The 23,606-nt window shown below is 40.1% G+C and overlaps 1 protein-coding gene across 7 annotated transcripts in view; it reads right to left on the bottom strand.

Annotated features, from left to right (window-relative positions):
- PPFIBP1 (PPFIA binding protein 1) overlaps nucleotides 1-23,606 on the bottom strand; it is a 103,785-nt gene that overhangs the window by 15,424 nt on the left and 64,755 nt on the right. For 3 of the 7 annotated variants that reach the window (XM_042834946.1, XM_042834949.1, XM_042834947.1), the window contains exons 5-18: nucleotides 20,650-20,736; nucleotides 19,441-19,554; nucleotides 18,775-18,906; nucleotides 14,415-14,507; nucleotides 12,055-12,169; nucleotides 10,555-10,587; nucleotides 9,132-9,193; nucleotides 8,663-8,747; nucleotides 6,738-6,895; nucleotides 5,720-5,850; nucleotides 4,534-4,587; nucleotides 3,368-3,428; nucleotides 2,225-2,257; nucleotides 907-1,081 (exon numbers count right to left, since the gene is read on the bottom strand). In XM_042834946.1, the coding sequence (XP_042690880.1) occupies nucleotides 907-1,081; nucleotides 2,225-2,257; nucleotides 3,368-3,428; nucleotides 4,534-4,587; nucleotides 5,720-5,850; nucleotides 6,738-6,895; nucleotides 8,663-8,747; nucleotides 9,132-9,193; nucleotides 10,555-10,587; nucleotides 12,055-12,169; nucleotides 14,415-14,507; nucleotides 18,775-18,906; nucleotides 19,441-19,554; nucleotides 20,650-20,736 (1,333 nt within the window). The remainder of the gene's footprint in view (nucleotides 1-906; nucleotides 1,082-2,224; nucleotides 2,258-3,367; nucleotides 3,429-4,533; nucleotides 4,588-5,719; nucleotides 5,851-6,737; nucleotides 6,896-8,662; nucleotides 8,748-9,131; nucleotides 9,194-10,554; nucleotides 10,588-12,054; nucleotides 12,170-14,414; nucleotides 14,508-18,774; nucleotides 18,907-19,440; nucleotides 19,555-20,649; nucleotides 20,737-23,606) is intronic. The other 4 variants (XM_042834948.1, XM_042834950.1, XM_042834951.1 and 1 more) reach the window with 4 other exon arrangements.

The raw sequence follows: 23,606 nt of genomic DNA, 5'->3' as shown, positions 1-23,606 counted from the left end.
TAATAAATGTGTGGGTATGTTGCTTCGTTTGTAAAAAGATCTAGAATGGTCATTTATAAGTAAAAGCAATAGACTTTTTCTCAACATAGAAGACATTATCTGCCTTTATGCTTCTGAAGGACAGAGCTGAACTCCAAACAAACTCTGCTGTGCAACAGAGCCAAAAATTGTAGATAAATGCCAATAGTTCTGATTCATGGACTCACTCGATGATTGAACTTGACGTGGAAAGAATACTGGAGCAAATCAGCTAATGCAAGTTAGGTTTCAACTGCTGGTAAAAGCAAATACTGTATTAAAGCAGAACATTTTGTTCATTTCTTCACTGCGCAACTGACAAGACCAAAACAGAAAACCCTCCTACATGAGTCCAGAATTCTCAAAATGAGTCCAGTTCTCAAAATGAGGTTAAATAACCTTACCAATATTGTTCCTGTTGTCACAATCTCTTTTGCAAGACTACATAAACAAATAAAACAAAGAGGAAGACTGAGTGCAGCTGCCTCATTTCTGTACATAAGAAAATCTTAAGAAAGATAAACTGGAGATGGAGCCAAGGGAAAAGATATCCACGAATCCCACGTTTGAGTTGCTGGCTAGACAGCCAGCAATTGAAAACTGCAGTAATGCATTACATGGTCTCAGGGGAGATAACACAGCACAGGTGGAAACAGACCAACTACTTTGTTACATCAGTGAGGTTCTCTCTGTTTTTCTGTTGCTCTTTCTTGAGTTTTTCCAACCGTTCTCCCGAGAAAAACACCACCATGTCATAAACAAGAAGAAGGCTGGCTTTTCAGCTTTTTAGGACAGTTACATCACTCAGAAAAATAAACCTTAATTTCCCTGTTATTAGAAACATTGCTCAACACATACATGACCTGCATCTAGGTGTACAATACCTACCTAGATTGGGGGCACTTGCGGTCCTCTTATTATTTTTTATCTTGAAAAAGCCCCGTCCAAAAGAAGATCTGGCTTTACGGGTGCCAAAACTATCCTCATCTCCTGTGATGCCATGAGAAGGAGATTTTGGAGGGAGAGTGGCAAAATTATTACCTTCCATGCGAGGCTTAACCTGCTTAAGTTAGGAAAACAAACAGTCAATACCAGGGAACTGCAAAAGACCTTTGAGGAAGATGCAAAGTGACCTTCACAGATAATCTGGAGAGTCACTTGATCTCACGTGTTACTTTGAGAAAGCATTGCAAAAACCATGAAGAACAGACAAGATCTTCAGTTGAACAAGTTCAGGACTTGGGATTACTATCACTAAATTCTAAAAATAACATGCTATATGAAAGATGTTGCTCATTTTCTGCAAGTACAGCTTACATATATTAAAAAGGTAAAAATATAGACCTGTAAAGCTTTGACAACAGTGGAATCAAAGGAGGAGACAAGACCCTCATGCTGAATTGGTTCTCTGGAAAATGCTGAACAGCCCCTTTCATCTGCCATCGCTTTGCAATTTCAGAATGATTTAACTAATTGCCTTTGCCAACTGCCCAAGCTGAAAGGAAAGTGGGCATCAAGCAAAGAGTAAAAATGACAGGAACTGAAATCTGAAACATCACATAACCAATTTAAAGTAATAGTTTCAACCTTTTGGGTTGTTTCACTGTCTCTTTAAAAAGAGAAAAACCCATTCATAATCTAAACAAGATCCTTTGGCTTTTGCTGAATGGATAGAGCATTCAGCTAACAGTGATTTCTCATGTAGGTGTTCTCTGCTCAGGTCTTCATGCAATGACTGCTGTATGCAAACTATGCCATACAGTACCATGGAGTAACTGTTCCGTAATGATAGTCTCTTGAAGAACACAGTTGTTACAGAAAGCAATTTGGAAACCCAAGGGTTTTCAGAGATACTAATCAAAGGTAATTACAGAGTCAGTACAATAATTAATGGCTAGCTTTGCTAATTATCAAGTGGTAGAACATGTGAGGGAAACATTAGATGAGATGGCAACCTTATGCTCAACAAGACTGGAAGATAATCCTTGTGGGAAAAGAAAAGAACGTGTGAGACACCCTAAGCCCAATGCAGAAGTGATTGCAGCAATCATCGTATACTCCTGACTATCTTGTCTGCCTGTCTGCTATTCCCCCTTTGGAACCAAATACAGCAATTTCAGGTGACTGAGCCTTCCAACATCCATGCAGCCCACGCTTCTCCACGTATACCCACAAGTGCACACACACACAGACACACAAACATTACCTCTGTTGGCTTTTGTGAAGCAGCATCTCTGTCCTGTTTGGGAAAGATTAAGAAACACATTAAGAATTCACAGTTTATAGTAAGTGTTCAGTTCATCATCATTACCCTAAGTTGAATTCTTACTGAAATACCCTTCTCTGCATTCTTTTTTCCCAAAAGAAATCTCTTCAAAGCTGTATTAATTCAGATTAATTCTTACTTTTTTGAGGTCAGTGAGCTGACATGAAAATACAGTTGCTTTAGTTTACTTTGGAAAGAATTAGCTGTGTATATAATTAGCCACCTGCAGCTCAGTCAGCTGAGGAGACCCAAACCAGGAATCAGACAGGGTAATGGCCAAATATCCACAGACTCCATTCCTTGGCTGTTCAAACAAACCGACCTCCCCACCCCAACAACTCAAGAATTCTAGCTTTTATCATCAAGTTTTGCTCACTCTTTCAATCCTATCAACATCTTTTCTAAGTTGTAAAGCAAAGCTCAGCTGCTTGAATATCAGAGAATTTATGAGTTTTAACAGTCCAGGTTGTCCAAAAAAAAAAAAAAAAAAAAACAAAAACCAAACAAAAACAGCCACAAGAATCTCATGTAAACACCTCCTAGCAAAACCTATGTTTTTTTCATTAAATCTGCAAGATGTGACATGTCTATGATCACTGGTAATGCATGATGTGAGGAGCCCTGCTGTATGGGAACTGTTGAGTCATGGCCTGAACCACTAATTGAGTACCTGGGGAAAGGACCTGGTCAGCCCTGGGAGCACAGATCAAGGCAATTCAGCTGTGTGACCAGAAGGGGTGGAGCCTGGCTGCACCTCTCTTAGACCTCATTTAAGGGCTGACTGCCACTGGGGAAGGATCTTTTGTTGGAGATCCCTCCTTAGTGGAGCTTTCTCCTCTGAACCTGGAATCTTTTGATACAGGTGAGCAATCTTCTTCCCTTCCTTTATAGCACCTTTCTATCATGCTGGTCCTTCTGTCATTGTACCTCTGCTGTAATGCCTTTCCCATCATATTCACCTGTCCAATTGCTACACCTGCTCTGGCCTTGAGGAAGGCAATAGGATATTCATAGGTTCAGAGCCCCACTGGAGATGTCATTCGCATTTCAAAGGGAGAGGGAGAAGTGAGAGCCCACACCAACCGTTTCAGATGTCTCTTTCTTCAAACTGCTCAGACTGCTGGACTTTTGCAGTGAGGAAGTCCTGAAACAACACAAAAAATGAGCTGAAAAACTCCATTAAATTTTTCAAGATAGATACGCTCTCAGGAGACAGCTTTAAAAATAACAGTATGTGGTGAAACATATTCAGAAACACAGACATTTTGAATGAATGCAATCAACGCACTAATCAGAGCCCACACAGTTGTAGGACACATTCTACAAATCTCCACTTCATAATTACTGATGTTAATGCTGCAGTGACTTAATGCCTACCTGGGATATTTTTGGCTTTTTATTTAAAGTAGTATATTCAGAAGTACAAGCAGAAGTTACACAGGCAAAAGGAAGTGCTATAAAGAGAAGCTATGAAAAACAGTATTATTAGCATCAGGCTTCTGACTAATTTAATCCTTAAAGAAGCCAAACATGCTAAGTGAATCACGGTTTAGTATTTTATCTACAGTTCTGTTTTTCATTTCAAACCAGATATCTGTCTGTTCTGATGGGACAAAGTCTGGAGTGCTTAAGTTTGAAAAGAGAGTTATCATTAAAGACTCCCCAAAGCCAGGTCTAAGTTAAGAGTAACTTCATTGAATCTCACAAAGTCATCTATCTTTATACCAGCATAAAGAGAATAAAATTTGACTTTGGGCATGTTCTCACAGCACTAAGTCACTCAAAATAAAATCAGGCTCTGAATCCTATGCTGTGTAGCAGATAAGCCCTGTTGTCTTGTGCTCCTTGCTAACAAATTGCTTTGACACATATGCACATTCAGAAATAGTCCCACTGATTTCACTGGGGAGTAAGGCTATGTGGCAGAAGTTAAAATTATGTTTTTATTGTAGTCATCTGATTGACCTTTCCACATTACCAGAAGAACAAAAACCAAACTAGGGTGCAGGTACAACAACAGTTTATGACTCAATTAGAGATACTTAATAACATAAAATAAACTGCGAGTACTTCTGCACAAATAAAGCACTGGAAAATAACAGTTATGAGCAAAAGAACACCACCACTGTATATCATCTTGACTAGAATTAGTTAACATATTTACATGTGTCTGTGAAACATGGGTCAGGAGGTTTGAGTAATAAGTTGCATATAAATGTTTCCCAAATATATTTAGTTGTGATACTTACACTGGACTATCACATGGCTGAGTTTCTGGAGAGGAACGTGTTGATCTTACTTCACTGTAAAAACGAAATACATGAAAAAAATAAAATATTTGGATGGGATCTCCAAATGTCTTGCTAATACAGAAACCCATGACGTTTTAAGCCTGTTTTTGTTTCAGCTGTTACTGCATTGAAACACACCAAATTTTCTCTTCTGCAGTCATAAGTCTTCCAAAAGACAAAGGTGAGCTAAAGTGGACCAGGAAAGAAAACAAACACTCTTAGCATGAAAATGCTGCACACTGAGATTAAATAAATGCAGAGGATACAGTATGCAGAGAGTCTGAAGCACCAAGAGGCAAAGATGACCCGCTCCCTGCAGTTTAGCCACAGTGCTAGGACATTTGCTGTTGGTGCTTTGCTTGTTTTCTTCTTAAGAGTCAGGATATAAACCCCTGCCAGCAATGGCTGGAGCTGCATGAGGTTCTCATCCAGCAGGCTGTGGTATGGGGCACAGGAGCTACAGCTCAGCCACAGCCTCAGAGTAGAGCTACACATCTACTGCCCCAGCTTCCTTGGGATTCTGCACTGACAAATTTAGCCTGGCATTGGAGTACCTCATGCAGGGTTCCTATAAGAACAATCAAAGAAATATCTTCGCAGTTCATTGTTTCAGACTCAGTGTGGTTCTTTATCTCCTTCTCTAATCTTTTCAAACGCCTCTTAGTTTCTTTCTGTACCTCTGGAAACAGCCCAAGATTAGTGCTGGACAGTTTTTTTGCTGCACTTACACCAATCCTTAGCAACTGTGGAAAATATCTGGATGCAAATTATCAGAAACACATTTGGTAGCACAGACAACGCTATCTCAGTCCTACATGATGTAAAACCAGATAAAAATAAAAATTCTGTGTTCTTCATTACATTAGATCAGTTTTTCTCTCCTTCTGTTCATTACTTGTGAAGCAGCTGGCATAGAATATGAGTGCTGCTACAAGCAACAACCAACACACTAATGCTTACTGAAAAAGATTTAACCAATGTACTTTATGAACATAAGCTGAGTTCACTATTGCTAGTCAAGTGAATGCTACCCTGGTTTAATGGACTTAATAACTTTACAGTATGGTAATCGGCAGATTATTACTTTCATTAAATGCCAAATATTGAATTTACAATTGAAGAATATGTGGGGAAACAGTAATACCTCAAATCACTTGTAGTATCTGGTCTGGGCTGTGTTTTCACTTTCTCTGCAGCAGTTTCTGAGCTCTTGGACGTTGATGAAAAAGATGGGATTGAAATCTGCAGAATACTTTTGTGAATCTGTAAGGAATTCTAAAAAAAAACCAAACATTATCCATTGCATTGAAATGAGCTCAAAAGTAGCAGCCAAAAATGAAAACCGTAATAGATAAACTATGGAAAGAAGGCTCCAAAATAAAAATACATATTTGCTTTCTTTCCTTTGTCACAGAGTGGAGGTTTACTACTCCAAAGATGGCACTGGAAGATAAAGCGTGAATTGCTGCACTGATAAGCTACAGCACAGGCAAAAATCTTCAAAGCCTCCAGAGCCTGCCTGCTAAACTTCTCTCCACCAGTCTCCAAGAAGAGCAGTTCACTTTTTAGGTTCGCTCCTGTTCTTGTGCTACTCACGGGATACCAAGCAGCAGCTGAATATTTAATTTAGTTAATAGTTCGTCATAGTGTGTTCAAAGTCCCTATCTTGACTCAGATCTTTAAGAGATCTATAGTTTTACTGCTGGAAAACATGACTGTAAAAATCAGAGATTTTTCATTTCACTGAATGTAAACATGAAACAATGATTGCAACCTTTTAAATATGACAGGATGTATTAAACAAGTTCCAGCATGTTTACTTCAAGTTCTTGACAAATGAAATGTAGCTCCTAAAATAGCTATGTCTAATACAAGAAATAGTTTAGATACATTCTCATGACAAATACAGTGATTTGTTATCTCCTGATTCCATCTGATTAAGAAAAATACATTAAACTGAACTCAAATCAAACTCCCCAGCAGGTTTCACAAGAAGTTCACATTATCCAAAAGGATAATCAAAAGGACATTATCAAAAAGAATATATTACTAAAACTGTGTGACCCAGAAAAAATCTTGAGTCTTGGTGTTTGTAACACAAGTCGAGCACAAGCAAGCCTTCAAGGAATGATGGCACTAATAGAGGAAGAAAAAAAATACACCTCTTCATGAATATTTGCGTTAAATTCATCGTGGATTGGCGACGCTGTTACTGGGGTTGGGGATGGACTTTTTTCTGGGTCAGTCAGACTTGGTGTGTCCAATAAAACTGTGGAGATAGATCCTGAATTCAGGAAGTCTTCACTGTCACTGTCCTTGCCTGGAGGGAGAGAAGATGGAAATTTGTTTATCTGACACAATGACCCTTGCTCTTATGCAATGCAGCCTTACTTTCAGGAGAGAGTACAATAGGAGAAGGGTGCCATCAATAAATATTGCTTCCCAAGTCAACCACCACAGCACACTAGGGTTGGAGCAGGGTGGAAATATGCATCTGACAGCAAAAGCCCAACCCCTCTTCAAAACGTTCAGTGGGATCATTTTCAAAAAGCTGAATAAACTGGAGTAGTTATTTCCTGTCCCACGTCCTGGGTTTTCATACTAAGTACCTCTTTCCCTGTATTCACTAGGGAAAGACTTGGAGGGTCAAAGTCTGTGCTGAGAAAAACACCTGCCTCTGTGGTATCTTTAAGTTACCCATTAAAAAAAAAAACAACAAAAAACAGCCCACAGTCTAAAAGCCTAAAACCAGTTTTAAGTGACTGCATTACATTTAAAGACTGCCATAAATTAAGCACGTCTCATTTAATTAACACAGTAGCCTACATCACTTGGCATCCTCTGTGCCCACTGAACAATTTGCCACTTCTGAACTGCCTCACTACAACCTCAGGCCTTAGATTTCCACACATCATAGTGTCACAGTTTTGACTCCAATAGGAGTTAACTGGTTCAAGATGAACAATGTTTTCTAAAAGGCAAGCAGAAGTCTAGCACGTATTTCCAAAGATTTGGTGCAAAAATAAGCCATGTTTGTTTACCAGATCCTTCCTTGCCCATTTGTTACCATCTATCCTTGAGGTAGAGGGCAGGTAGACTTGAGGTTTGTTTTAACATCTTGCAGACTTTGAAGGCATGGCACTGTGTGAAAAAGTAATCCCTAATTCAAAAATGCTCCTCCTCCTCCATAACAGTAAGCACACTGCTTTGCTCTCATGACTCATGCTCTCCCTGTGTTTCTTTTACTTTTCTTTACAGGGAGAAAGGAGAAAGAGAGGTACTGAGGGCTGTTACACTGAACTGACAATGACCACCCTCAACCTTTATAACCTTTGGGGATCAGAAGCTCCTAGATCTGGAATACTCCACCAGTCTTTGAATGTATGATGTGCAATACTGCACGTTACAGTGGCTGTAACACTACATGTTACATGTGTGTGTGCAGGACAGAAGAGGTTACTAAGAAAGATGAGGAAAAGCCAGCCTGCCCTCCTGTAACAGGGAAGGAGAATTATTCTGTAGCTGCTGTATTTGGCAGCTTGTGAAGTTTCTATCACATGCCAAAGACATGGTGTGTCATTGCAACACAGTCTTGGCAGGATGTTCACTTTGCTACTTATATTTTTTGCAGCTCTTGGGCATTGCTATTACGGTGTGTGCAGCTGCTGTGGCAATGCTGGTTTGACTTGAAGGAACATGCCTGCTCAGTGACTGCTCTGCTCAGCTTCCAATGCCTCCCAAGGAACACATGCAAGTGAAGGGAATGGTGAAATTGAACAGTTAATATAGTACCTAGCCCAGAAAAGTATTTCAAGAGGCAATGGAATGAGCACGGGAATTCATCACACTCTAACTTTACAGCAGTCAAATATGCAACACGACAGTAGAAAATTACTACTACCAGAGGAACCAAATGTTCAGCTGCATGGTCAGAAAAGGCAATTTACTAGTCTGCACTAGGTGAAGAACTGGCCTTTACTCTAAGAGATACCTCCAAAGATAAGTCTAAGATTTGATGTAACGCTATCACAGTGCACCTACTATTTGAGTGAGAGTAGAGTTTATAACTTCATAAACTGCACAGTACCTTTTTTACCTTGAGCCAATATCACCATGTCTTGAACTTTCTTGTATCTATTCAGAGATTGTCGAAGCTCTTCTATCTTTCGATCCTGAAACAGAAGAGAATTGTGATTATGTTTTTTTTTTCCTTTAGTAGATCAAAAATAATAAATACAATTACTCAGTAATTGTCTGCAAAACTAAAAGTAGTTGGGAGGCACGGATGGGACAGGGTGCAGAATTCTGGTGTAAATTCCAGTCTCATTGAACTTCGTGACATTGATTTGCAAGGACTCTGTGTGCATGGGAATAAATGCCCAGTTATACCCCCTTAAGAGGCTCCACAACACTTCTGACTGTAGTGATCCCTTGATTCTTACAGATTTAATTTTGTACTGAATTGTGAGAAGTTCACATATGCAGTTTTTTTTTTTTTTAAAGAGATAGAACTGAATCTAAAAAATTATTAATGCAAAAAATAATGGCTTTGCTACCTTTTCTTCATTTGCTGCCATAAGAGATTCTACCGCCTTCTTCATTTTCTGTACCTCTATATCTAAAAACACAACACAGTTACATACGTCAAGTTCAATGAGACAGTGTAAGGAAATAAAAAAAAAACAACAACAACCCTAGAATCAACTCAGTAGTATCTGAAGGTAAATTTACAAATTAAAGCAAAATACAAGCCACTTACAGTCTATGTTAGATGGAAATACGTGGACTACTGTTCTCCAAAACCTTTTTTTCTGACTTTAACCCAGGAAATGACCAAGTTCATGAAATTACCTTACCTACTCCTCAGTTTCAAGAAAAATGAAAGTCAAGAGTACAATTACTGTTTGAATATCACTCTGTTCTTCACGTGATCTAATAACCACAAAACAAGAGGTCCAAAATACAAAATACTACAACTGGAGCACAACAGTGTACATCCTCATTACAACAGTCAACAAACACCCAAGTGACATCTCAAAAACTCACTATACAAAGCAACAGGATTAACAAACATGACAAAGAAAGCATTGTGCAGTGGTGTTTAGTCATAATTCAGTATGGATGTAGAAATGAGGATGGCACAAAGAAATGATGCAAGTATTTGCTATGACAAGCAGTCATGCTAGAATACATACTGTAGTTCAGACTTGAAAGAGGTCCCTAATACAGAGATCGTGGTTCATCAGAGTTTCATCTGTAATCCTTATTTATGAGGAAACAGAACATAAATGTCTCCATGTATTTTTAACAGTCTATGTGTTTTGAATTTGGAGGTGTTCTGGACTACAGAAATGTAAGAATTGAAATGATCTCAATTTCTAAATCTAAAAATCTACCTTGCCTAAATGAAATAAACTTGAAACATCATTACAACATTTGGAGGTGGGCAAATGCACAGGCAAGAAAGCATTTTAACCTCCTCAAATTCCTTTGGGAAAAAAAAAACCAAAACAAAACCAAAAACCCACAGTGGGAAGAACACCCTCCTCCTTAATGAAAAACAAGCTGCCTTTCCAGGTAAAAGCCATTTAGGTATATCGGGTAATACTGCAACTGATACAGTTCCAATGATTTTCACTAAGTTATGCTTACAGCAAATCTGGACTACTGGAATGTAATTGCATTTCACTAGCAGGCAACCGTTTTCTTTGTGTGTGCATCTTAAGGAAAAAAATCTGTGCACTCCACTTTGAAGCAGAATTTTGTGATTCTCCATGAAATCAAATCTTTGTCTATTAGCTTTTCTTCTGAAAACTTTGTATTTCAAGTGTGATATACAGTAAAATTTGAGAATATGGACAGGTAAGCGTAACTAAGGGTTACAGATGACACAACCTAAGAGTGCTTGTTAAAGCAGTTTCACAATCACATGCAGAAAGCTCTTCTGGAATGCTTGTGAAAAGACATCAGAAACCTTACTTTTATCTTTGAGCTTCTTTTTACAATTTTCATCTGTGCAGAAAAGTCCATTGGATTTGAAATTAGCACGAAGGTTACAGAATTAAATAAACTTAACAAAACATTGCTACTTAAGGAGTAACTGTTCCTCACATAGTGTTGCAGAAGCAAACAGTTCATGTTTTGCACTGTACTCTCATTGCTAATTTTCCAAATGACTCAAATGGTCTCCCTGCTGATATATGTCTACCTATCTCAAGGATATTTGATTACTGATTATTGATATTGATTATTATTGATGTTGATTTGATTCCACCTGTTAGAAAACAGGTGGTAACAATGTCTCAGAAAAAGCTTACATCAATAGTTACTCCTAAACTAACATTATGTGAAAGCCAGAAAAGTTATAACGTACAAAAATTTGTTCAGAAAGCACAATCCATGGTTCATCATGGCAGATGATCCCTCTGCTGAGCTATACTGAAAACTGACCTACAGGTGAGAACCAAAGGGTAATGAAGGTTCAGTGTATACAGCAGCCCCCAAGAAAGAAAAGCTCCATTTAGGTAGTAAAAAAACCAATAAAGCAAGACCTTGTTTACAATTAAATATGTTAAAAACAGGAATCACATTTCAGTGCTGTCACTTTCAGTGCTCTTTCAGAGCAAATTTTAAAAACAGAATTTTATTAAGTAAAATTTGACAACCTACACACAGCTTTTTCTACCTCAGGTCAGAAATGAACAATCAATCTCTTGAAGCTGGATTTAAAATCTAGGACAATTATTTGTGAGATATGTTCAGAAATGAAATTTCAGCAAGTCAAAAACTGGAAATTTTTTTTTGAGGCCTTAAAGAAAGTTTTCTATTTTCAAATGAAGATCCTGAAATTGAGTTTCCTCCAAACAAATACCAATTGTGCTGCTTCTTTGCAAGCAAATAAAAGAAGTATTTGACATTACATTTCAGAGCTAATTCAGGTTTAGTTAGGATTTAGAATTAACCAGTAGGCAAATCCAGAACCAATCCTCAATCCTTCTTAGGGCTGGGGCCACGATGAATATGAGTACATCATACTTAGGTCTGCAGGATGGCTTTTCCTCTTCCTTAACAGTAAGGGGTGTATAAGCAAAGCCCAGACACAAACACTGTGGAAGATATATTGAGGAGGGAACTTCTTAGTATAAGCTTTCTGGAAAACAGGCTGAAATTAGTTTAAGACTTTCTTTGCCAACATAAACTGTGTATTTTGAGGCACGATGCAAAAGCCTCATGAAGTAGTAACTAGGGATTACCAGGATAAGTTCAGTGTTGATCAAGAACCTATTCCAACGGTAGGTTCAGCAGCAGCACTGTGAATACTCACTAAATGTGGTAAAAGAAGTAAACTAGAAAGTGCATGAAAGTTGAGGATTTTATCTGTTATTTGCAGTTCACACCCAGAAGCACTACCTCCGATGAAGGCACTGAGGAGGACATGTTGCCTCTGCACAGTCCTAAGAGAGCCTTCCATGTTCTTACCTCTGTCCAGTATTTCAATTCCTTCTCCTTTCAGCTTGCATACCAATTTTTCTTGCAACCTTTTTACCTCAGCTTCCTTCTGCTCCAGTTTCTCTTTCAAAGCTGATAGTTCATCCTGTAACAGACACAGAATCACTCAGTGAGAGCTTCTATGCACATCTGAGATGTTTTCAAAAATCAATTGTATGAAGCACAGTGAACAGCTCTTCAGACAGTGGAAGTGACTAAGGGCTCTAAAATTTACCCTAGCTGAGGGGACACTCTGCCTCTGAGTATCACAACAGACCACTTAGTTCTCAAGGGGGCAAAACCAGAGGACCAATGGACAAAAGTGTCAGTCTCATGAATTTATCTGAAAAAAAAGATTTTACATCTAAATTAAAGAAGAAAGCATAAAGCAAAAAAGCAGTTTTCTTACTTGTTTAAACTTGCACAGACAGAAAAATTTCAAGTGATGAGGCTGACAGCTAAGATTTACAGTACTTATTTTGATTTTTATAGAACATTGTGCAGGTTCAAAGTCGGACAATTATGGAGTTGTTCTCATGGAACAGGCTGAGGACATTTTCAAAAACAATCACTGCTTGTACACACAAATTGACTGTAATGCCATCAAACACAAACACATACTGAAAAGCAGTTCAGACAAAAACATGGTACCTCTGCCACAGTTTAGATTTGCTGATATAGCATTAGGAAAGAAGGCTTAGAGTTGAGTTTCATGGGAACAAGACAGATGGTGTTTTGGGGGAGTTGGGGTATATTAGAGAAATGCTGTCAAATTACAACTTATATCTAACCATCTGCACCCAGCAAGAGACTGGCATGGATCCACGCATGTAGCTTTTAAAAATTTGAGTCAAATCCTATCCAGCTTAGTAAAATGTTTCCCTGATGTCCAAAGATATCTTGTGCAACAGCATCATCGAGACAGGAACCCCTAGAGCAAAGGTACCCAACACTAAAAATTTAATTTGCTCCATTTGTAAACAAAACAAGCCTCAATTTTGATATTTATAGCTCCTACGTAAGTGTTAAATTCTTTAAGGAACAAATCAACTAGAATACCGTGATGGCTTAGATTTTTCATGAGCTTCCCTCAAACAATCTATTACAAATATGCATGGAAGTGATATTTGTAACCCAAACAATGGCCCAAACAATTCTCCAGTGCTTCAAGTTGGTACTGATTTTGATGGGATTTCTGACAGTGTAAGACCTGTGCTTCTCCAAAACAAGACCCTTTCTCAGTCATATGAAAGCTGTGGTAAATCAAGGGGAACTGGAGCTACCTGTAGTTGCTGATGCTATGTTATCTTTCCTCCTTTAGAAACATGCTATGAAACTAACATCTGGGAGAGGGGACAGTGAAAGAGAATCACTGTTTTCTAGCTAGAAATGAATAAATGTTCTCTTTAAAAAAGTGAGGAAAAGTTCGTTTTGAATATTGGAAGTAAATTACAGAAGAAGCTGCTTTCCCTTGGAAGAGGAATGAACTTAATCCAAGCTTAATTAAACTACAAATAACCCATGCAGTGTTCATGACACTAAAATCCTCTCCCATTTGATATAAAAGCTTATAAATCATATCTACACTAAGAGCCTTGCAATCTAATGAGAAAGGGAGGACTGCATATCAACACACAGCAATCAATGAAGAACAGAGCATGACAGCACAATGCAAGACAGACCATAAAATGGTGGAACATGAAGGATTCGAAACAGGCCAAATGTTACCCATAAACTACTACACCTTTAGCATCTGGCATTTTTGCTCCATCCGCTGCTTTTCATACTGCATCTGACCCACTTTGATTTTCATGCTAGAAAGTTTGGCCATTAAAGACTGGTAACAGAGATAGAGGAGTGAGAGAAAACTAAAGACAGAAAAGAGACAAAGCTAAATGGCAAAGAGAAGTCAGAAACTTACAGGAACAAAAAAAGTGCTACAGTCAGTTAGGGGAATGTTTTCAGGAGTGGCTGATTTTCAGCACATTTAGGAAAAAAGAAACACTCAGCTTTGATCTCACCCATGGCACATGCCTTATGCACCACAACTGGTATTGACCTACGAGTGAATCAAGGGTCTAACCAATAAAATATTTACGGTTACTGACCAGCTGTGTGGTGAGTTACCCTTTATAAAAAACAATGTCTGGATCTGAAAACCACAACATGACATTTGGAAATAATCCCTTTTTACGTATTGTTTGAGTTTCTAAGTGAGCACCATGAAACTCCTAGGCCTGAGCACGCTCAGAATTTTGCAAGGTGCAGGCAAGGACTGGGGAAAAACAGGAAGAAGTTCTAAAACTTGTGACTTGCACCCATCTCTGCACCTTCCCCTCAGCCTCACTTACTTTGGTTGTTTTAAGCTTTTTCTCGTACTGTAGTCTTTCATTGTCCATTTCTCCTACTCTTAATCGTAATTCATTTATCTCCTGGATCAAGTCCTGAGTGAAAGAGAAAACAAGACCAGAAACAAGAGGAAAAATCAGTAAATAGAGTGACAGTTGACTAGGCATGCTTTGATGAGACCGTAAAAACACAACAGCAGAGACCTACCACATTTGGACATTAACTGTGAGCATTCTCTTCCTGCAGAGGTTAACTGAATGCTAAGGTTGTGTCCCACCAATGGACAAAGTCGTCTTTCCCCCAGATTCCCCATCCTCCAGATCAGGAAACAGAGTAGGAAGCCTGTGCAACAGGCAGGACAGAGTGTTTTTCCATACAAGACAGAGAATAAGAGCTACAGTTTTTGGGGAAAATCACCCCCTCTGCTCTGAAGGGGAGCACATTACCAGAAAGCTGTGGTTTTTGCACATCTTCAAGACATCCAGCAAGCTTCTGTTTCACATTTATTGCACCAATCTTTCATTTATGCATGGATCTTAGATAAGTGTTATGCTTGCAAGTTAAAAGATTAAAAATAAAAATCCATTCCTGAACAGCTAATGTAGTGCCTTATCACTAGGAAACTCTTCAGAAGAGAAGATTAACTCTTTGGGCACCCTATAAAACAGAAGTGGACTCAAACTGCTGCATAATGGTTTCTACACTACCAGGAGTTGTGTGGGTCCCTGGTAATACCTTCCCACCCCCAGTCCATATTTTCCTAACTTAGAAATCTCTGGTTATACATGCATAATGAATCTGATAGCGACCAAGCAGAACCTGTATTTCCTTAGCACAGTCCAAGCTCTATTACCACAACTACAATGAAAACATAGAACATTTGAGGATGGTAATAACAATTACTGCTACTAATGTACGGGCAAAATTAAATTGCATGAGTTTCAATAGGGCCAAGAGTCAGGTCCTGCAATTTGGTCACAACAACTGCAGGCAACCCTACAGGCTTGAGGAGGAGTGGCTGGAAAGCTGCCTGATAGAAAGAGACCTTGGCGTACTGCTGGATAGTCAGCTGAATGCGAGCCAGCAGTGTGCCCAGAAGACCAATGGCATCCTGGATTGTATGAGGAATGGTGTGGTGAGTGGGACTAGGGAAGTCATCCTGCCCTTATACTTGGCACTGGTGAGGCTCACCTCGAGTACTGTGCTCAGTTTTGAGGTGCTGGAGCAGGTCCAGAGAAGGGCAACAAGGCTTGTGAAGGGCTTGGAGAATATGTCCTACGAGGAGAGATTGAAGGAACTGGGGCTGTTCAGTCTGGGGAAAAGGAGGCTGATGGAAGACCGTATTGCTCTCTTCCAATACCTGTCAGGTGCTTACAGCGAGAGCGGGTTTGGTCTCTTCTCACTGGTGACAGGTGACAAGATGAGGGGAAATGGCCTCAAGTTGCACCAGGGTAAGTTTTGGTTGGATATCAGGAAACATTTCTTTACAGAAAGAGTTGTTAAGCAGTGGAATAGGCTCCCCAGGGAGGTGGTTGAGTCACCATCACGGAATGTGTTTAAAAACCATTTGGATGTGGTGCTCAGGAACATGATTTAGTGGAGGGTTGTTAGAGTTAGGGTCGTATGGTTAGGCTGTGGTTGGACTTGATGATCTTTAAGGTTTTTTCCAACCTGAGTGATTCTATGATTCTCTGTATGACTAATTTCAATACATCTGCAATTCCTTACTGGTTCTTCAAACCACAACTTCTATAAATCACATCACTCAACTCTAAATACACACAGATGTCACTATTAACTGAGTTGTTCCTCAACAGTGCTAGGTGCTAAAGACCTCTAACAAATCTACATTTCCAGGTCTGAGAGTTAGTTTTGACACTTTGACAATTCATTTCAGATTTTATCTCCTGCAGCCATCACTTCTTCTATGCTATGATCCAATGTCAAAATATCCTACACGTGGCAATAGATGCTGAAGTTGTTGCCTACGTACTTCTCACTTGAACTACACGATTTTTAAAATATTGGAGGGGGAGAGGGAAATCCATATTATCCATATTCAGTTACCTATATTCAAAATGCCGCAGTGAAGCAATGAAAAAAAACACAACATTATTCTCCTTTTTTGAAAAAAAAATAACAACACAAGATTAACAGAAGTGTCAAGATACACTCGTACTGTCAGAGAAACAGACTTATATTGCAAACAAGAGCACGAGATCCTGGATTGGAAACTAAAATCTCCTGTTTTAATATGGGCCTTGCATAACTGAATCCTTTATCAGTAGCAACTGGTCACCAAAAATACTGTACAATTCACCCAAGGGCTAAATAGAACTAAAGAGGAGTCCTGATAGCATGCTTTGCCCTAAAAATACTTTTAATTACTCACCTTCACATACAACAAGAGACATCTCTCATGTCTTAGGTTATCTAAAGCATGGTAACTATAATGACATTCCTTCTCAGCTTTTTTTAGGCATAAAGTCACACTGAAGATTCACCAAGCTCCACAGAGACCCTCAACAGTACAAACAAGACGGCCAGGCTTTGCATAACAAAGCAGAGGAAAAAGAAAAATACTAAACAGCCCTGCCTCCCCTGCTGCTGAATCACTAAAAAACATGCACAGTAGTCCTCTTTTGATCCAGAGACAGATCCCTCCGTGCAAACAAGCAACAGTTTTTCCTTGTATGGACCCACAACTGTATCTGATAGGGCTGACATTGACTCCTATTTCCAAAACTCTTTTCCATCCCTGATTGCATTACTTTGTGCTCTCCATCGTGGGGCCAGAGAGGCACAAAAAACCAAGGGCAGCGTAAGACTTTGAGGGTCAGAGGCTTCCTTACCAGTACTGGGAATGCAAACTATGTTCATAATTCTCCTCCACTGAGAAATTCACCCGCACAAAGGAGCCTGGTGGTGTTTTAAGTTATGAAGAATTCTCCATGAGTTAGCAAGTTTAACCTCTGGCTCCTGCTTCAAAGAGCATGTCTGGTTATGGACTCCTCCCTAAATAAACTCCCTAATATATTTTCTTACAAAAACCAAGCTCAACTCAGACTGTCCACGCTTGTTATGGAAAATAATCTTAGTGTCTGCTGAGAAAGTGGAAAGACTGGAATGGGTTAAAGAACAGATCAATTATAAATCTCTGTAAATTATACAATTAGCTTTGAAAAAGCTGTGTATTTGAGCATGTAGACAGGAAAAGTCCTAGAGCACAAAGGAAAAAAGGCTAACATATCTAGCAAAGCATCTTTGTAGAGAAAGAATGGTGAACATAAGAAACCTACCAAGCTAGAAGGGGAAGTTGAAATGAGAAACATAATTAAAAACTGGATGACATGAAGGATTTAATATGAATGATAATTGATAACTTCACTGGCTAACATGTAGGAACCTGAAAGGGAATTAAAAAACACATTAAAGTGAAAGGGTCAAGCTTTGCCCTTTGTTACAGCTGCTTCTCTTCTAGAAATGAACGACATCTGGAACACCTACAATATGAACATCAGACATTTCAGCTCATTTATAAATCCTCAGAAAAAAAATAGTATTTGAAATTTTCTTCCCTGGCAGGCTCCAAGGTATTTCTGACAAGGGTATGTTACCCCTGCAGTGAAGCACAGCCTAATTCTTGGAGTTTCCTGTAAAAACTAAGCTCGCCAACCTGCAGTCTCTGGGTTTCTAGCTTCAAAGACAAACAAGGGTCAGCTACACAATCCAAGGGGCACAGAGGGCAAATGGCTGAGGAGAGTGCTTCCAAGGATGGCAGCTTCAGGCTGCAGCTCTGCCTGGCACTGTACAGCTCTGGGCCAAAGCCAGGCTGAGAAGAATATCTGCAGCTCCCTTCCGTGGAGCTGAGGTCTGAAGCGAGGCTTCAAAATGCCCTCACAAAGTCACCTCATTCTTTGTTACTGAAAACAAAATTTATGCCTTTTAGCATGTGCAAAGACATGGCACATGTGTTGGCATGTTTTCTGCCCTTGTAATGGACACAATTTGTCTCAAACAGACATGCCTTACTCAAAAAAGACAGCTGCAAGCTGGGATGGAAAAGTGCAATGAACTCACACAGTTATATTTAAAGTCATCCTAAATGCCACCTGCCTGAAAACCTGAGGGCAAGAATCAAAAACTCTTTAGGGAAATCTTTCTTTGTAAAAATCTTGGTTTACCAAGCCAAAGGGGACACTGATTTTGAGATACAGGCGTTTTAACTTTAAAGATGAATATCTTCTTTGTCTGGCAAAAAAACAAACGAACACAAAGCAAAACAAAAAACATTCCCATAAATGTTCTGGTAATGTGAAGCACACACAGCTTTCATAATTTATTTCACTGATTTTCACTCACCTCCGTATCTCTGAATCTGTCCTCATAGTCCAATCTATCCTTCTCTACAGATGTAAGCTTTAGCTTCAGATTGGAAATCTCTGCCATAAGATCCAGCTTCTGAGTTTCAAGGGATGTTCTGCTCAAAAGCTCCTGATTCAAGATAAGGAGGAACAAAACAGAATTATTCATCCAAGGGGAAAGAAATCAGTCATTTATTTCAGCAGCTAAAGGCCCCTTTCAGGAGCAAATTGTCATACACTCTGTGCTCCCTGAAGTGCTGGATACAGCAATTAACCATTTGACAGACTCTGGGCAGCTAGGATGCAGCTGAGATCACTGGATCACTATCACAGGTTGGCTGCCAGGCTGAGAAAAAAGCTTGTCTGTCATCACAGTTGCCCTGGGCAGCAGGGAGCTTTGAGGGGAATCCACCCATCCTGCCAGAGGCTTTCATCCAAGCCCCTTTGAAGTTCAGTGGGGAAAGGCTCAAAGCAGAGCAGGTCTGGATTCCTATAGTGTAAAACAGCACTGACATTACTAAGTACAAAGACTTGAAAGCAAATATGGTAGAAAATTGTCACTTAGTTAAGTGTCATCAGGAATACACTTTGAACTGAGGCACACCACTCTTTCAAAAACAAAATGTTGTTCCCTAGGAGCAACAGACATGTGTTTGTGAAATACCTGCTGCAGCATCTCCTCTGTGGCATTCAGCTTCTCCCTGTGCTCCTCTAGACAAAACTCCAGATCCCGAATCTTTTCTCCCTGGGCCTCCACCTGGTCCGTAAGTACGCTCACCTGCACAACAGAGATAAAGAGCTGCACTTACTTGCACTAGTACAGTATGCATCACCTGAAAAACCTTATAGGAATAACAGCTTTGCCTGCGTTATGGACAAAATGGGACCATGGAAGAAGATGGGACAGAGGAGCTCTGCAATGGATGCAACGCATGGCAAAGCTGTTGGATCTTTCCGCTCATGCTTATGGAAACTTCTGCCAATCTTCTGGTTGACACACTGCAATTCTTCATCTTCCCTTCTGACTCATCGTGACAGTTTTCGCCAGAGTGGCTGTTGCATTTTATGGCCAACAATTTTATCTTTGCCTGTGACAGTGTATTGACTAAAACTCCTGCCTTAACGACCAAATTGCTGAACTTCACCAAATGCCAGCTATTCTGCTTTCCAAGTGATTGCACACAGTACAGCACAGTGTGCAGTTTCTCCCTTTCACACTGCTTCTGAATAAACTTTACATTTTCAAACAGGTTATTTTGAGGAAGCCTGCAGTGTCATCGGGAGGGATGGCAAGCTGGCTGGAGCACACCCTGATGCTTCCACAGGCATCCCTCACATTGGATGCACACTGAGGACTGAAGCATGCCTGTACAGACAGAGAGGTGCCAGGTAACCTCAACAATGATGGCAGGAGTAACCCAGCTGGCCAGGCACCTGGGGCTGAGCTTCGAGACAACTGATTAGTCAGGCCCAGTGCAGCCTGACAGGACAGCAGGGTTTCTGAAGAGGCGCTCTCTTCCTCCTGCCCATCAGCAACCCCCCACAGCTTTTGTCACCTTGCATGAGAAGAGTATGTCACCTGATGTGAACAGCATGCAAACAGCCACAAAAAAACAGTGATCTTAAGGATAGATATGTGAGCCACTGGTGGCTTTACAGACCTGCTCAGCAGACCCACAGAAAGAAAGGCATTTAGACTTTTACTACAACCTAATAACATATCTTAATCTGGTTTAACTTGCAGGTATCAGCAAGCTCTCTAATCACTGCCCAAGACAACATAATTGCAAATATATCCTCAGAAGTGTAATCACATAATACCAAAAAGTCTTATAAATGCAATGGAAAAAAAATCATTTAGGTGATGACTCACTTGCAGAACAAGAGATTCCTTATCATTTTCCAGACGAGCCAGCCTTTCTTGATACACATCTCCATTCCCAGATATGTGTCCATTAGTCTGAAAAAGACAGCAAATATCATATTGCCAGTTATCTCATGATAAGCAGCATTCTTCTGTACAGCTTTCAAATCATTCCATGCCAAACACTGTGACACTTAGCACTGCAAGGAGAACATACAACATGCAGTATTATGATCCATACATAACTCACTGACAGCACTAAGTTTAATCAAAAGGTTTACACTGATTACCACTCTCCCAAGATCAGACAAAGTTTTTGTCTTGTACACTTCATCAGCTTCAAATGACAATCATAAATAATTTGCAATGGCAAACATTAACAGTAGCATCAACACTGACAAGCTTTACAAGCAACTGTATTATAATAATGACTTTTTCATCTGTGGACTCTCAATATTGATAACTTTAAGATTTTCCAATTGAAAAACCTAATGCTATCTACACTTTTGAGGATTACTATTAGTATGCACCATTCAAGATTGGATTTAGAGATTCAGCGGTCTCCAAAATGATACAAACCAAATATACTGTCAACAGATACGCAACCACAATTCAAGACAAGAGTTGTTCAGGGGCTTTTGTTCTTAGTCACCACTGAGAAGTGGTCTCAGTCACCAAACGAGAAGGGAAGAACCTTCTGGTGACCCAGTTCTGCAGAATTCACTTACTGCACATTCAGCAGTTGTTAGCAAAATCTGTGCTCAGTGGAGTACCATGTCAAACAACACTTGCAGGGACAAATACCACAAGACATTCAGCAAGTGGAGAAAATCAACTTAGAATCCACAAAATGCGCATTATGCTTCTTGCAAGTCAAATGATTTTATTTTTTTTTAAAACATACAGTAAGAGACATCCTTTTACTGGGTATGGGTGAGCATCTGCATTCTAAATGCAATTCCTTATAGAGCTGCCTGAAGCTAAGGGGAAGCAAAAATACATACTAATGCTATCAAAGTCTACAGGAATCAGCAACTTTCTTTCTTGAGCTGGGAGAAGGATTTTCCTCTCTCCATATTCAAAGCTGTCTCAAAGCCCTTTGTGATGTATGCCACAATAACGTCTCAGCTCAGGAAAGAAGTTCTTGTTCCCACCATTGCATAAATGGGTGGTGTGGTTGATATGCCCGAGGAACGGGATGCCACTCAGATAGACCCAGACAGGCTCAAGCCATGGACATAAGTGAAACTCTTCAGTTTCAAGAAAGCCAAGTTCAAGGTCTTGCATAGCAACCTCCACTCTAAGTACAAGATGTGGGATATAAGGATGGAGCACAGCCCTGCTGAAAATCACTTGGGAGTACTGGTGGATGGCAAGCTGGGCATGAGCCAGCAATATGCCCTTGCAGCCCAGAATGCCAACCATATCCTCAGCTGCATCAAAAGCAGCACAGCCAGCAGGGAGGTGATCCTGCCCCTCTCCTCTGTGCTGGTGAGGCCTCACCTGGAGAACTGCATTCAGATGTGGAGTCCTCAGTACAGGAGAGACATGGACCTCTGAGGTGTTAGACATCTCATTCTAACATCTATAACAAATGACACCTATGAGGTCAGGCTGGGAGAGCTGGGGCTGTTCAGCCTGGAGAAGACTCAAGGAGACCTGAAGGTGGCCCTTCTGTATCTAAAAGGGACAGACTCTTTAGCAGGGTCTGTTGCGATATGATAAGAGGGAATGACTTCAAATTAAAAGAGGGGAAATTTAGATTGGATATAACTAATTAGTTTTTTTTACAATAAGAGTGGTAAGGCACTGGAACAGATTGCCCAGAGAGATGGTGCCCCATCTCTGGAGACATTCAAGGTCAGACTAGATGGGGCTCTGAACAACCTCATCCTGCTCTAGATATCCCTGTTCATTGCAGAGGAGTTGGACTAGAAGACTTGTAAGGGTCCCTTCCAACTCAAAAAATTCTATGAATTGTTTACAGGAGACTGTGAAGCTGTTCTGAAATTTGGCATGCTCAGCACTGAGATTCCCACTGACTTCGAGAGGCCCTGGCCTTTGCTTAATGTGCAGTGGAAAGAAACTAAGCCAGTGCCTGCGGTGCCCCAACTACCCTGGCAGGAAAGGCCAATCCCGCATACGAGCTGTGCACAAGGCTCAGGCTTCTGTTTGTCTCCCTTTCAAGTATGTTGTACCCCCTCGTGTTGTAGAGCATGTCTCAGGAGACCGGCTGGCTAAAACACCTTTTCTGTATTATGTGCTTGAGTTTGGGCTGGGGGGAGGAACTCCTTTGTGTGAAACTGGAAGAACGAAACACTCAGCATCATCAGCTGAAGACTGGATGCAAAGCAAATAGGAAGAGGTATCAAGTGTTTGAGCTTACCTTAGCACTATTTTCAGGTAATCAGCCTGTGTTGGACAGCTTTTACATTAGTAGCAAATGGATCTTCCAGACATGCATGTGTAACTGTCACAAGATGACCATAATATCTCCCCTGAAATCATCAGAGCTACTGCAGACTAATAAAAAATGCTCCCTGAAAATTTGTACCAAAACCTCATACCATAATGATACCCTGTACCTGAATTATTTAGCAGCAAATACCAGGCTTTCTAACCATCTAGAAACTAAACCAAGGCACAAGTAATCTACACCTCTGAGTACGCTCAGAGTATGAATACTTTTCCCCGACCTCCACCAGAATTCACCTCATATCACAGGCTTCCCATTCAAGATCTTCAGGTTTTTTTAACACTTTAAATTAAGGTGAAGCAAGTCAAAGAGCTTCCAACATAAACTTGTTAGCAGCTCAGGTAGAAGATTATGCTTTAGATTTTGTGACTTGACTTCCATGCATACTACAAAAAACAGGTTTTTCTGTACTTTTGTTATTCTGTGTAGCTCTCCGGTGAAGTCTTTCAGTATCAATTTCTTAGTCTGAACTCTGTAACACAGAACACAT

The sequence above is a fragment of the Centrocercus urophasianus genome, unplaced genomic scaffold (assembly GCF_019232065.1).
Source record: "Centrocercus urophasianus isolate 14NV4802_14NV808 unplaced genomic scaffold, USGS_Curo_1.0 seq_5, whole genome shotgun sequence".
Classification (NCBI taxonomy): Eukaryota; Metazoa; Chordata; class Aves; order Galliformes; family Phasianidae; genus Centrocercus; species Centrocercus urophasianus.
Note: the sequence above shows the minus strand (reverse complement) of the source record. Positions and strands in the feature narration are given on the sequence as shown.